Genomic DNA, 15,559 nt, shown 5'->3' with positions numbered 1-15,559 from the left:
ATATATTCCCTATTTAAAAAGAGCATTAAATATTTCATAAGCAATAAACAGACCGTGCATCGTAAGGGTGAGAAAATAGTATTAGAAAAAAAATAAGATCAAAATCCACCGTACCCATGCTCTAGTGAGACCGGAAACTCTACATTAGAGCTTGATACACCTTTAGCGCAACATAGTAAATTGTTCCAGAATAGTTGCGGAATTAACAAAAATAAACCATAGCCTTTGTAAGTGCGTGGGGGCATGATAGTAAAATTCTTCAAATTGGGGGTTTAGTCGGGATTTAAGACAAAAAAAACCCTACAAGCCGCCTTTGAAAGCCTCCTCCTCCTCTACTTTCGCTTCTCCATCTTTTAACACAAAACCTCTGCAAGCATCATCATCATCATCATCATGGCTTTAGAGGATGGTTTTCCGGCTGAACGTCTCTTCAATCAAGGCTTCTCATACACATATGATGATGTAATCTGCCTCCCTGGTTACATAGATTTCCCTACTGATGCAGTCAATTTAAGAACAAAATTTACCAGAAACATTGATTTATCGCTTCCTTGTATTTCTTCTCCGATGGACACTGTTACTGAATCATCAATGGCTGTAGCTATGGCAGCTCTGGGTGGGATTGGTATTGTTCATTACAACAACCAGGCAACTGAGCAAGCTGCTTTTATTCGATCAGCTAAGTCTCGTCATATACCCTTGTTTTCTGATTTAATCTTTAAAGCGCCTTCCGATTCGATTGATTCTGCTGGTGAATTTGCTACTTCTCCGTGTATTTTTGTTACTGAGTCAGGGAATTCGAAATCGAAGTTGTTGGGTGTTGTTGGGAAGTCAGATTGGGAGAAATTGAGTGATAAAGATGTTCCGGTTGCGGATTATATGTTTGAATCGACTGTTTCGGCTCCGTCGAGTTATTCGTTTGAGCAGGCTGCTGCGTTTTTAGCAGCAAGGAAGCTGGATTACTTACCTTTGGTTAGTGCACGAGATGGTGAAGTTGTTGACGTGTTTACCAAAGATTATGTTGAGAGGATTCAAGGTTATCCCGCGTTGGGGATTCCTTCTTTGGATAAGGAGGGAAATTTGTTGGTTGGTGCAGCAATTGGGACGAGGGAGGATGATAAATTGAGATTGGAACATCTGGTGAAGGCAGGTTTAGATGTAGTGGTGCTGGATAGTTCACAGGGTAACTCGACTTATCAGATAGATATGATTAAGTTTGTGAAGAATACTTATCCTGAGTTGGATGTTATTGCTGGGAATATTGTTACCTCGTATCAGGCACAGAATTTGATTCAAGCTGGAGCTGATGCATTGAGGGTTGGTATGGGTTCTGGGTCGATTTGCACAACGCAAGAGGTCTGTGCTGTAGGGAGAGGGCAGGTAAATATCTTTATACATTTTTAATTTTGATATTTGTTTGAATCACAACCAAATAGGAATTTTTTATTTTGCTGCCAGTTTGTTGATATTGAATGTCTTAGAGCAAGGGCTATGGAGTGAGGGTTCTCATTCAAAATGAATGAGTTTCACTAGATTTGATCAAATTAGGTGCTGCTATGGAGTGAGAACACCCACTCATTCATCAAAAATCACTCACATACTCATTCAAGTGAATGAGTGGTCGACAATCTTCACTAGGAGGCTGATCTTCTGCCTCCTGGAGATAAAAAACAAAAGAAAATATATTAAAATATCTAAAATCATGTTGGGGAGGCTGATCTTCTGCCTCTTGGGTGATTTTTTCTCTCTCAAGCGGCTGATAATCAGCCTCTTCAAGAAATTTTCCCTCCAAGAGGCTGATCATGTGCCTCTTAGTGTGTATTTTAGCCTCTCCCATGGTTAGAAACACACTCTTTCACTCAGTCTCTCACTCGTTTAGGTAGTGAATGAGTGTTAAAAACACTCATTCCATAGCCCTTGCTCTTAGACACATGTAGCTCAAGAGCTTAAATTCATATCTCAAAATCTGAATTCAATCATACAAATAGCTAAAAGCTTAGCTTTTGATAAGTACAGATTAGAGTCATTGCTTACTAGAATTTTATTTGTTGACCATCACCTACTCCAAAAGTTACTACAAGATAGTAGGGCTTAGATGTCCCTTGAAGGAACAGGGAAACGACATCCACCTACCTTGAGATGCTCATAAAATTGTAACTTCGATTAGGTTATTTTAATCTGTAGTAATTCGACGAGAGTAATATCATGAAGTTGTTTGGAGGCACTGAAATACGCTTGTCCTGCAGTCTGTTACATGATTTCTGGCTACATCGTAACTTTTTCCGACTTTTGGATTCTGGAATTCATTATTTTAAGAGTGCTAACCTTTCTCTTTCTTTAAACAAATTAGGCAACAGCTGTATATAAGGTTTCATCTGTTGCTTCACGAAGTGGTGTCCCTGTGATTGCTGATGGTGGTATATCAAAATCTGGGCACATTGTCAAAGCTTTGATGCTTGGTGCATCTACAGTCATGATGGGAAGTTTCTTGGCTGGGAGCAGTGAGGCTCCTGGTGCCTACGAAGTTCAGGTATACATGCACTCATATGAAAAACTGTCTTACAATTTGCAACAATGATGGTTGTTTTACTCTCACCATGTTTTTCCATTTGCAACTAGACTTACCATACTGATCTCAGTTGTTGGAAGTGAAAAAGCCTCTTCTTTTTTTATCGAAATAGAAATAAGTGCCGCTGATGTTTTTCATTGGAACAGTAATTTTGGGAACCAACGATGAAACTATTTTTATGCTACAGATATTCACTCTGTTGCTAAAATGCTCGTTTGTGGTAGTGACAAGTGCATTTGTGTTGACCAATCTTGATTATTCTGACAATTACGTAATCTTGCAGTCGTCAGTTGCAGTCCAATGTCATTAATTCCCGGGGTTCCATCTCAAGGAACCTCGAGTCTTTTTGTATTTTTTTGTAAGCTTTTCTTTTCTTTTTTTCTATGATGCATGGATGTTCATCTTCTAGGAAAACATGTTGAAATAACTTGTAACACCGTGTTACTTTTGTAGGGTGGACGTCGCATCAAAAAGTACAGGGGCATGGGGTCCCTAGAAGCAATGTCAAAAGGGAGTGATGTTCGCTATTTAGGAGATGCATCGAAGCTAAAGGTTGCTCAAGGGGTTGTAGGGGCAGTGGCAGACAAAGGTTCTCTTTTGAAGTTGATTCCCTACACAATGCATGCAGTCAAACAAGGATTTCAAGATCTAGGCGCATCGTCTATAGACTCAGCTCACAAGCTCCTGCGATCAAACGAACTAAGACTAGAGGTATGTTTTATTCTGGTTAGCTAGCCGTGTACCATGGGTTATGTGGACCTTTAGTTCCCAATCTCTAGTTAATAATAATACGCAGGATGGTTTTTCACAGTTGGTACTTGTGTGTTTTACAGGTTCGCACTGGTGCAGCACAAATTGAAGGTGGAGTGCATGATTTAGTGTACTATGAGAAGAAATCTTTCTGAGAGCATCCAATTTTTAAGACAGCAATATCTGCTTATTGTATCGATAGGTTTTTAGATTGGACCAGTTGGTCCAGTTTGGCGACTTTAAGAACAAATACGTACATTAGTTCTGTCAAACATTTGTTTCAAAAAGTTACGAAAAAAGAAACTGGGAAAGTTAATCTACTGAGGTTACATCAATTCGAAAGATAATTTCCATGTGTTTTTCTTCTGAAAGTTCATGTAATATCAACGTCTGCAGCTTATAGAGACTATTTATAGAGACTATTGATCCATCCATCATGTAATACAACAAGTTTCTGACATCTCGAGAGGTTCAGATATCTTAGATGACTCAATTTTGAAATGGAAGCAGGTAACCTTTGAATCAAATATAACACGCGGATTCCTATTATCAAACAGGCTCTGTATATCGCCCATTTCCAAGGCAACAAATGTTCGCAATTTACAGCTGATGGAAACTCTTTTGATTCTTTTCCAATTCATTAAGAAATGAATATAATAGCAGTGACAACATGGAAAGCGGCTGGTACACACATTACTGCTAGGATGAGTAAGCTCATCCACTTCTAATATATAGGCAGTGACCTAAAAAAACAGTAAGGGACAAGAACTAAAGCCTGAAAATAAGATGCACAGAAGTATTTACAAATGAAAGAAAATTTATGCATTGAGATTCTTCACATAACAAAACACACCGAATCATTCAAATTTCACAAAAACCCTGTTTCCAGGGACTTGTGAATCAACTGGAAACTGGAAATTGGAAATGTACAGCCTGACTCATTAAAAGAAACAAAAAGCTTCCAAAGAAACAAGCACACAGACAAGAAAAGAAAGTACAAAAGAAGGAAACTGAAACTGAAAACCGGAATCTAGATTTCCTTGGAAACTGAATTTCCCCTCGTGTGCTTTTAGCACGCAATGCTTCAACAAAGAGACTCCGTCTATTCTTTGATCTGTGTACCAGAGGTATCGATATTTCGTAAACGGCTCAATCCCTCCATTCCTCTCGGTAATGCAGTAAGATTGGGACAAGAAAACAGTCTCAACTTCTCCAATTTAAAGAGATCAGTGATAGAGACAGGCAATATACTAACCTCTGTATGTGAAATATTAAGGCTTCGCAGCTGTTTCCAGGCTCCAATGTTTGCAGGCAATTCTGTAAAATTTTTGCAATGAGAGACATCCAAAGTTTGCAAGTCACAAAGCTCAGTAGCTGACTTAGGCAACTTTGATATTCCTGTATACGAAACATCGAGGTGCCTCAATTTTTTCAGCAATCCAAAGTCTTCAGGAAGTTCAGAAAGAGAACTGCAAGCATGTAATATTAACGTCTGTAGCTTATAAAGACTATTGATCGATCCATCATGTAATACCTCAAGTTTCTGACATCTTGAGAGGTTCAGATATCTTAGATGACTCAATTTTGAAATTGAAGCAGGTAACCGTTGAATTGATGAACCACTCAAATATACCACGCGCAGATTCCTATTATCAAACAAGCTCTGGATATTCTTACAATCGCCCATTTCCAAGGCAACAAATGTTCGTAATTTACTTGCATCACTCCCAGCTGATGGAAACTCCTTTTCTTTTTCTTTATCTTCTTCAAAAAGTAAACGCAAACGCCGAGCTGCAGAAATACCGGCTTCATCGGCAGGTCTCAATACGGAGTATTCTTTATTGCTGACAACACTACGGGAAAGATAATATACGAGATCATGCATCTTGCACTTACTAATATCACCAAACTCATCCTTTACTACATTTTGGAATAACGAATGAGACAGCAAACCGTTAAAATATTTGTTTCCAATATCTTCCATGGTTTCTCTACTAGAACTCCCAGGTGCACCAAGAAAGCCTTCTGCCATCCATAGTTGGATTAAGGCTTCTCTATCAATATCCCAACCCCTGGGAAACAGTGAACAGTAAGAAAAGCATTGTTTCAAATTTGATGTCAAATGATTGTAACTCAGCTTTATAATCGGTCCTATTTTGTTATAGAAATCCTCATTTTCCATAATTTCCATGTCCCTGACTAAATTCCACTCGTCATCTCTCTTTTTCATGCGCATCATATTTCCTAATATTTCTGCCGCAAGTGGTAAACCACAACATTTTTCCGCTATTTCCTTCCCAATCTTCACCATCCCCGTAGTTTTCAGTGCTCCACCAGGAGAAAATGCTCTTTGCTCAATGATTGACCAACACTGATCTACTGATAAAGGTTCCAAATGGTGAGACGGGATGTTACCTTTGACGATATCTGCCACATGACTTTTACGTGTAGTAACTAGTATCTTACTTCCATCAGCACCATTCCGCATACAATCTTTTAGTTTTTCCCATTTCTCATACTCCTCAACCCACAAGTCATCTAGTACTAGCAAATACTTTTTCCCTTTCAACTTATCTTGAAGATGCCTCACCCTTACATCAAGATTTGAACCATTATCATACTTAGTGCTATCAATGGATTCTAAGATATTTATTAAGATGTTGCTCAAATCGAACTCATCGGATACAGAAATCCATATGTTGAGATCGAAGCGTTTCTTTACTAATTCATCGTGGGAGACTAATTCAGCTAGTTTTGTTTTCCCTAGCCCCGCCATACCCACAATTGGTATGACTGATATTTTTTCATGTACATTTTGACCATTACTATTGTTCGATGAAGAAGCTGTTGGTGACTCAATTAATAAATCTACTAATTTCTTTCTATCATCTTCCCTTCCAATGATTTTTTCTAAATCAGTTGTAGAGGCTGCGGCTCGCCGATTATGACGAACAATAGCAGTAGTGGTACGGCCATACCTACCACCACCACCACCATTCCAATTTTTTAAGCTTAAAAATACCTTGTCCTTAGAAATATCATCAAACTTTTGATTAATATCTTTAATCCTATGAGCCATTTTAACACGGAAACCTACACGATTATTACATGTAAAGAGACCCTTTACCTTGACCAGAAGAATGAATGTTGTTTTCCGGCGCATAGCTTCATATGAGAAGGCATCTAGTACATCATCAGCATCATAAGCAGCATCTTTAAGCTTTGTCAGCCAGAGTCTTACAGCATTCTCGGTTACTTGGCATCTTTCAGCATCCGATGTTACAGCAGAGATCATCTCCAAAGTGTTTTTAAGCTTCTCAAGGTCGTCTTTAACAGCCCAAACCAAAGCAATCTCATTAGCAATAACAGCAGTCAACCCTTTCAGTATTTCAGTGGCACCACTAACCAGAAGTGCTTCAGCCATTTCAGTGAATCAGTGATATCGTTAACTAGTGGGTGTGTGGGAGATGCAACAATCAGATCAAGTATCTAGCTAGAGAGATTGCAGATCTGATTTGGTTTTGATTTGGGTGATAATGATATGATGAAGATGTAGGAATGAAAATGAAGGGAAAGAGAGTAGACTTTTCTCTATCTAGTCTTCTCCCAACCCAACCCAAGTCAAGTAATTTAATTTAATTTATTTTTTTTGAAAATTTCAAAGTACTTTAATGTGTTTACATCCCTGCAGCTATTTGGCTGGCACGAACAGTTGTTGAATGTGCTTCTTCTGCAACTACACCGTGGAGAAATAGAGCCCAATAATTCACGATTGCCAAAAGGGTGGGTACAACTATTAGCGGGGCAGGTTTTAATTGAGTGCGTATCTATACTTGACTATTTCCGTGGTTGAAGTTAGATTGATTTTCTCAGACAAAGGAGTTTATTAGATTAAACCGAAGAGTCTTTGTCAAAAACTCATCTATATCTTGTAACAAAGATTGATTAGAGTAGTTGCCAAACAAATTCTTTATTCGTTATTTGGAATACGATCCAAAAGACTTGTTATTCACGTGCGTGACTCTAGAAGTCGAAAGTGCATGGATACTGGGGGAACTAAGTAGTTAGGGGTAGTCTGCTTGGCCTCAACTATACAAAGTTGTTTTAGATTTTGTATAGCGGCTTAATTCTGAGAGTATTCAAAACTTGACTGGGTCTCGAGGTTTTCTGCATTTGCGTTTCCTCGTTAACAAAATCTTGTTGTGTCTTTTACTTTGATTTCCGCATTATATATAATAAAGTAAAATACACATATACGTTAACTCCGCATTACTTGATAGTGATCCTATAGTGTTTGGTTATTACCGAACCTATTATCAAGTAACATACTTCATTGTTGTATAGTATCGATCTTGTATCCATAGTCAATCACACAAGTTATCTTACTGTCGTATTGTCTCGATCTCGTATCCATAGACGGTCACACGAAATGTGAACCGAATTGTCGTATTGTCTCGACTCTGTCCATAGACGATCACATTCGGTAGAGGACTTATAGGTTGAAACAAAAAGATTATGGCGTATTTGGTTACCCTTGCTTTTCACATATGATCTATCCACATCCGTTTATTTAGAATGATTTTTTAGGGACCATGGTTTTTTTGGGGGGACCATGGTCTTATTAGGCCAACCTCCTTATATTTATAAGGGGTGTCCTAAAGTTAGGTAAATACACATTTACTCTTTACTTTAATTTAAATTAAAACTAACCTAATAACTATATAAATCTAATCGTATACATCTAATCTAAATGAATCTATTAACCAAAATCAAAATCAAAAATTGGAGGGGAATCGAAATTTTTTAGTTTTAAAAAAAAATATTCTCTTCTTCTTCTCTCTTTCCTTGACGTTCCTCGTTCGATTGAAAAACCCATCAATCGTTTTTAATTCGTTTTTTGATAGGGTAAATTGAGTAGAAATCATCAAATGATTGGGTAAATTGAGTAGAAATCATTAAAATATGGTTTAAATGGAAGTTAAAGTGGCATGTTCGGTTAGGAATAGTTTTAAGAAAAACTAGTTTTGTAACCGAACACTCTGAAACCAAGAACACGAAGAACACTTCGGTTATCACGAATTTATTTTTTCGTAACCGAACTCCGAGTTCGGTTGGTTCGCAAAAAATAGTTTTAACCGAACTCGTCATTGAAACCCAATATATTGTGTTCGGTTGGTTCGCAAAAAATAGTTTTAACCGAACTCCTCATTTAGAACCAATATATTGTGTTCGGTTGGTTCGCAAAAAATTCTAAAACTAGTTAGTAAACGAACTCTACCCATAATACAAAAAAAAAAAAAATGTAACCGAACTGTGTTATTTTCCACTATGTTGAGTTATGATTTAACCGAACTTTACCTACTCTGTTCGGTTTGTTCGCAAAAAATCTTGACAAACCGAACTCTTCACTAATTCCATACATGTGGAGTTCGGTGAGATATGCTGTTGGGTTAAAGTTAGCGAACCAACCGAACATTACTCTGTAAATCCTATAAACAAAGTTCGGTAACATGTCTGTTTACCGAACGACTAAAACCTCCATTAAATAGCGAGTTCGGTAACCTGCGTGTTTGGAAGAAGTAACCGAACTACATTTTCAGATGAGTTCGGTAAACTGTTCTTCACATAAAGTAACGAACAAGCCCAAATCTACTCTAAAAATTTACAGTTTTTTGAAAATTTGGAGCAATTCAACCAAAATTATCTAAGTTTGAAGCATACATGTGTACCCAAATACCCTTCCTCCGGTTGTGGTTGGTAAAATCCATCATTTTTCATGTTTTCCTTCTTCATCTTCTCTAACTTTACTCTCTCAATAATTCTATTTCTTTTAAAAAAAAACCCATCTGATTTTTTAATCTCACTAATTATCTTTAACTTAATCATCTCACTAATTATTATGCTAACTATTATTAACACTAACTAATCATTACCCAAAATTAATCAGGAGGATAATTTAGGTATTAATATAAATATCTAGATAAGGGGTGACCTAGATTTACTTCTAATGTCTTTACCCAAAATAAAACCATGATCCCAAAAAAACCATGGTCCCCAAAATATCGTTCTTTATTTAGCTTGGAAAGGTGGAGCTTGATCTTCACGCGGTTAGGGTAAAGCCCATCCGGTCCCACAGGCTTTTGGCCGACCATTCCTATCCCAATAAGGAATCCCTGTTACGTATATATATGCTTGAAATCATGAGTTAAGATCAATTTCTCCCATCTTCTACCAGCATCCGTTTTAGCCGCGCGTGGAGTTCCATTCAAGGTAAAGAATTTGGCGATTTGATTTCCTTTAATGATGATCGGTATCATCAAGATCATGCAAAACCATAGGAATATGAAATCTATTCTGAAGTTGATTTTACTGAATCCCGTAAGGTAATCCTAGTTTGCACACCGTCTGTTCCAAGAGGCATAAAGACTTTAATACGATGTCAGTTTATAAGCTTATTGTTTCCCTTCTGAGTATTAAGTGAAATGAAATTATGTTTATTCTGACACTTTAGCTCATAAGCTTATTGTTTCCCTCCTGATTGCGATGATGATATGCTCAGAATAATCGTATGGGAAAAGTCATACGGAGGCGTTGGGTGAAGTAGACGAGCTGAGAGGCGTTCCGTTGCCAACGTGTTGATATCATGCCCTAAAAGACTTCGTTCCAAGCGGCATCCTTTGAACTATCTTCTGAATCTTGGATTGTTGTACGGAGTGGGATATAATGAGCAGTCCCCAGTCACACTTCTGTTTGGTTACTAGAGATGTATTTTCGAGTCGGCTTGGGAATGCATTCTGGCCTTTCCAGGAGTTGTAGACGCGTATTAGATCCGATGGCGTAGTCGGGATATGTGAAGGCATCGCCGCGGCGTACTTTTGGAGGGCAAAGAATCCTTATCAGATTTACAGCTCCCTGGTTGTCTATCTTCTATGAGCTGGATAAATTTTTGACAGTGAGGAGATCTTATGTAAACCTTCAATCCCTAAGTATGATTCGTATGCGATTTTCGAAGATGACGCTCCATGTGGTGCCATTGGGTAGGACACCGATGTGATGAAACTTCTCTTATTGACTATTCTGAGCATTGAGGCTTGCAATTGAAACTATTGCACAAGTCTTAAGAGATTTCCTTCCTTAGTAGATCTTCTTTTGGGAGTTTATGTGTCTCTGAGATACCAGATTTTATGGTTTTATTTGTTGGGATAGTAGGTAGATTTTCTCTCTGATGATTGGCAAAGGATATGGAAAATAAGATTTTTAATTGGATGAACTAGGATCTTAAAAATGAATGCAATGCGTTGTAATTGTATCGGAAGATCTACAAAATTGTGTAAGGCATGGAAAGATTTTCTAGGGGTAGTGAAATGTTTTAAGCATTGATGGATTTAAGCCACTTGCTGGATATGGCTACCCCTATTGACTCATCGGTATTGAGAAGTTTGTGTTATCTACCTAATATGGTTTAAACAAAAAAGAATTTCTTCCAGGGGAGGTGGTAACTTTCCTGATTGTGTTGTCGATTTGGAAAGGATTGAATTTTGATATCTCAAACTTGTGACACGTTTCTAGCATAATTGGGTTACTATTTTTATGGTTTCTATTCGAAGCCATTCCTATCCGCTTAATATTAAAAGGACCAGCTTCTCATTCACATCGCCTAGTCGGAGCGGGATTGATCGTCTGGATCAAGTCATCGAGCTTCGACGGATTCTGTAGCAGCTGGTTGGAAACAAATTTATTGAATATGACTTACTTGTACGCACGACCCTCAGATATATGAGATCACCTCCTCCACGGGTATTTGCTTTAGATACAGATCCGTTATGCGGCGCGATTCATACAACAATCAATACGGTTTTGCTGGTTTGTTGGAGAGCCTTGGAATGTTCACAGGAAGGATACTTCTGCTTTACCGCTGATCATTTGGCGGGTCCCTTGATGGTAACTTCAGCAGCGAAGGTGCGTCGGAGTTGACATTGCTCAAGTGTGATACAACCATATGCATTTTTGGATATTCCTTCGAGATATCTAATCATGGTGGGTGCACGTACATCTTCGTGTGCGGATAATCGTTGGATCTTCGAGAGGTAAAAAAATTCGCACATGCGTTCCATCAAAGTATGAACTGTCTGATTAACGGATTCTCCAAAAAGAGTGAAATTTCTAACAAGAAGTGGGTCTCCTGCCTTCAGTCCCCAGGTGCGATTCTCCTGAGTCTATCTTTTCTCCTGGAATATGTACTTCCATTTCACTTGATGGTAAGGTGGTTGACGAACTGACAAAAGAGAAAATCTTTTGGACCCGTCATCTTGAGTAGGCAGTGCTGAATTCTGATCGAGTGTCGAGGAAGACATGAGGCGCTTGGATCGTATGGCTTGTTGAGGCATGACTTTTTCTTTGTTGGTAACAACACTTATGGATGGATGAACAAGATACTACTCGTTGATCAGGTGCCTATTTCCACGGGTGTCTTCGGGTTCTCGTCTTTGACTAGTCTCGTTATTTCGAGTAATGATGAAGCAGTTGTGGCTGATCGTTTCGCCACTTTGTGCAACTATGGAAGAGTTTCAAAACATAAATTTTCAAGTAGAGCACGATACACATGAATCATGTCGTTAATATAAAATTCCACTAACTGCTGCTCCATCGCGTCCGGGTCGTGGCAGTCGAGGGCTTGAATTTTGTATCTCCTGACGTAGTCATTGAGATGTTTGTTATTTCGCTTGGAACATATTTTATAAGTATGGAAGAGTGATCTGCTCGGAAATAGAGAGATATTTCTGGTAGGAAGCGTGACCATCTAGGACCGATCGGAGGTGTTGTTGGGCGCGATGTTGTTGTACCCAGTGTAGGCTCTTCCGGTAAGCGATTTGAAGAACTCTTCGAACCGCAACATCTGGTGATACTCGTATTCCTATTGAGAATTTCGGAGATGAGAGACATGTTATTGAGCATTATATGTTTAATTATATAAATAAAATATGGGAGATGTGAGTCTTTTTGGTGTGGCGGCTTTTCGGATCTCCTCTGCGTAAGGATGACAGTTCTGGTAGAGTGATGACTCTTGTTTTTCATAATTTTGTGGCAGTCTCTCCCAATATTCTCGAGTGAATATCTCGGTTGCGGGTTCTTTCCTGGTATTTTCGGTAGCACATCAACAATATGGCTTCCTGTCGGTTTTTGGTAGTGGTGAAAATCCCAATGCGGTGGTGCAGAGGGGTGTTCGAAAGATCTATCCCTGATTCTGTGGACTATGGATCTCGTATGAAAGCATCACGGTAGTCTGTTTCCTCTGTCGACTTGACAAGGGAATGAAATAGAGCATTTACCATTTCTTCAAGTCTGACTAGGAACACGGCTTGAGATCCTAGGCTTCGTGCTAATTCGGCTAAGGTTACATCTTCCTCAGCAACTTCGTCGGTGAAGTTCGATCCGGATGCTCCGTTGGTGATGACTAGATCGGCAACTCCCTTGGTGATGGCTGGATCGGGAACTCCATTCGTGATAGCCGGATCCACAACTCTATTTGTTGTAGGGGTGAAGTCGTGTTCACCGCTATGAGAATTGATGATAGGGGTGTCAGAATTGACATGAGTTGAATCTAGCCTAAGTCTAACCATCTTGATTAGCGAGAGAACTGATTATTGTGACCGAGAGGTTAATCTCCACCTGTGTTCGCCAATAGTTAATACTTAAAAATTACTTCTAGGGAAAAAAATGCACCGCTGTGGTACTTTATTTTTAGGTTCGAAAATCAATATTGAACATGACAAGCCTAAACTATGATAGCAGCCGTTCCGTCCTGTTTCGGTCACGAGGAGAGGAAGATGGGTTGATCTTAGGGGAGGGAAGCCGATTTTTTTTTGAGAAAATGACAATGGTATTGAATTGTGTATTTTGGGTATAGAAAACTATGAAGAATAAAAGACCTTTTGGGTATGAAAGCTTGGATTGTTTTCTGAATAGGCTAAGTAGCCTATTTATAGTAGTTTTGGATATGCATTTCACTTCTCGTAAGTAGTAAAGGTCGTGATTTATGGAAAGATGGATATGATGGGATGATGCGAGATAAATTAGGGAAGTTTCTGGAAATCCTTTTTATACTACGCCCACTATCTCTTCAACTGTTGTAACCGCCACATTAATTTAACTTTTCACATGGGATGTTGCCACGCCGCATCACCAGACCAATATCCCATGAAGAATCCCCCTCATATGACGTTTTTTTTTTGATGTTTCTTAGGTATTTTGGATGAATTATAGTTCTCATCTTATTTAGAATACATCGTAGACGTTGATATGCCATATGCCTTATAGGCGCGTTGAATTGGAGTTATTGTAAAAACAACTTAGCCAAGGCCATATGTGAGATTAGGGTGTGCTTGTTCCCTATTGAGGCGTACCAGTATAACTTGGTGCATTGGCGGCTAGTTAGTGCTATAATTTAGTGTGGCATGCTAATGGAATAAAAGTGGCATAGTGCGTGCGTGTTTTATGCCACAACTAAAATGGAGAGAAATATTCCATCCATAATCTACATGTGAGATACTGGAGTGCTAAATTACCATATGGCCTTTGAATGGCCTATTTATGGAGACAAAATAAAAAGTGGCGTAGTGGCCAAAAATGGCGCCCGTGTTAGTGCTTTACTTGATAGGCTGCGGTTTTATAGCAACTTAGTGTATTTTGCCTTAGCGACGGCCAATAAAAGAAATTATCGAGCGATTACTTAGCCACGAGCTAAATAAGGTAATCTACGGCCCAAGGGATAAATCTAGATCCATGGAGGCATATGGTATGTTGTGGGCCCGCAGTGGCGCTAGGTAAGCCGCGAAATGGTGCGTCATGCCCAATGCTATCATGTGAAAATTGTTGGATCTCACTCGAGACATAGACTTTTTTAGTATGTGTATGATATTGTATTACATCTATGTCCTTTTACGGGGTTTGATCTAATGCATGTTTGGCCATGACCAGGTATTAGCCAATTATGACATATGAATGATGTGAACATGCCATGGCCAGGGTTTATCCTCAATTCGGCCAAGGCCATTAAAATGAGATTCCAGTTTCAACTAGGATAACATGGTTGAATAAAGTTAAGTCATAATGAGGGAAGCATGAATCAAGATTAGATCTTTTTAGGTCATTGATCGGTCGTTCAAGCTATAAAGGCTATGCCATGGGGTCTTGCTAAGATCCTAAAATATCATATCTTACACTCGGTCTTAGCCATGGCTTCCAAAAGCCAAGAATAACACGCGACATAGGCCATGGTTTCCAAGACCGAAAATGGCACGAGGGATAGGTAGTGGCCTTGGCCATGGATACCAAGGCCGGCTAACGGTGCAGAGCATAAGCCGTGGCCTTGGCCATAACTTCTAAGGCCGAGAATAGCGTTCGAGATCATGCCGTGGCCTTGGACATAGCTTCCAAGTCCGAGAATAACGTGTGGGACTATGCCATAGACTTGGCCATAACTTCCAAGGCCGATATTCATGTGTGGCTTAGGTTATGGCCTTGTCCATAGTTTCCAAGGCCGAGGATCGTGCGCAATGATTACACTCAATGATCGCGCGCAATGATGATGCCCGTGCTATGCTATGGCCTTGGCCATAGCTACCAAGGCGCAATGATGGCGTGCATGATATGCTATGGAATTATCTATGCCTATCCAAGTAGAGACCATTTGAAGGGTAGTCTTTATACTAGCCAGTATCAATGGCAGCTCGAGGACAATATTGCTCTATACTAGCGGCGAGTACTGAAAATATATTAGAAGGTTTATGAGTGTGTTCTTTTTTGGAGTTAAGGTGACCAAACTTCGTCAAGTTATAAAACGAACTTATATTTGGAATATAATGTAAATGATTAGCGGAAGAACTTACCAATTGGAATATGGAAATTGTGCACTCCTGTTTTGATGAGGTAACATGGTATATGGAGCGATGCTGCATTTTTATTAAATATATAAATTATAACCAATGAATACAACTCAAATTTTAAAAAGTCAAAATAGATTATATTTTTGTACAAGTGAATACGATGGGAAGCGAAATTGTAGCTTTTGATTTTTTTATTGGTTGATTTTTTTGTGTATAAAAACATTATATATTTGCTTGAAACAAAGTGAAATTATCTGAAAGTTTGAGTGACTGGAAGGAAAAATAATATCAATAATTCCAATGTAAAATCATGTTAGTGCCACTACGGCACGGGTTATTTCTAGTATAAGATAGA

The 15,559-nt window shown here is 38.9% G+C and overlaps 2 protein-coding genes across 2 annotated transcripts; one reads left to right on the top strand and one right to left on the bottom strand.

Annotated features, from left to right (window-relative positions):
• The first annotated feature begins 310 nt into the window (after positions 1-310).
• On the top strand, positions 311-3,749 carry LOC113283003 (inosine-5'-monophosphate dehydrogenase 2-like). The gene is made up of 4 exons (XM_026532132.1): positions 311-1,380; positions 2,351-2,530; positions 3,023-3,280; positions 3,403-3,749. Exons 1-4 carry the CDS (start codon positions 394-396, stop codon positions 3,472-3,474), a joined length of 1,497 nt encoding a protein of 498 aa, XP_026387917.1. The 5' UTR covers positions 311-393; the 3' UTR covers positions 3,475-3,749.
• Positions 3,750-4,118: 369 nt separating this feature from the next.
• Positions 4,119-6,987, bottom strand: LOC113282999 (putative disease resistance protein RGA3). Its single transcript, XM_026532129.1, has one exon. It carries the CDS (start codon positions 6,741-6,743, stop codon positions 4,422-4,424), a length of 2,322 nt encoding a protein of 773 aa, XP_026387914.1. The 5' UTR covers positions 6,744-6,987; the 3' UTR covers positions 4,119-4,421.
• Between the last annotated feature and the right edge of the window lie 8,572 nt (positions 6,988-15,559).

Source organism: Papaver somniferum, chromosome 5 (genome assembly GCF_003573695.1).
Source record: "Papaver somniferum cultivar HN1 chromosome 5, ASM357369v1, whole genome shotgun sequence".
In the NCBI taxonomy this organism is placed as follows: Eukaryota; Viridiplantae; Streptophyta; class Magnoliopsida; order Ranunculales; family Papaveraceae; genus Papaver; species Papaver somniferum.
This window is presented reverse-complemented; position numbering and strand designations above follow the sequence as displayed.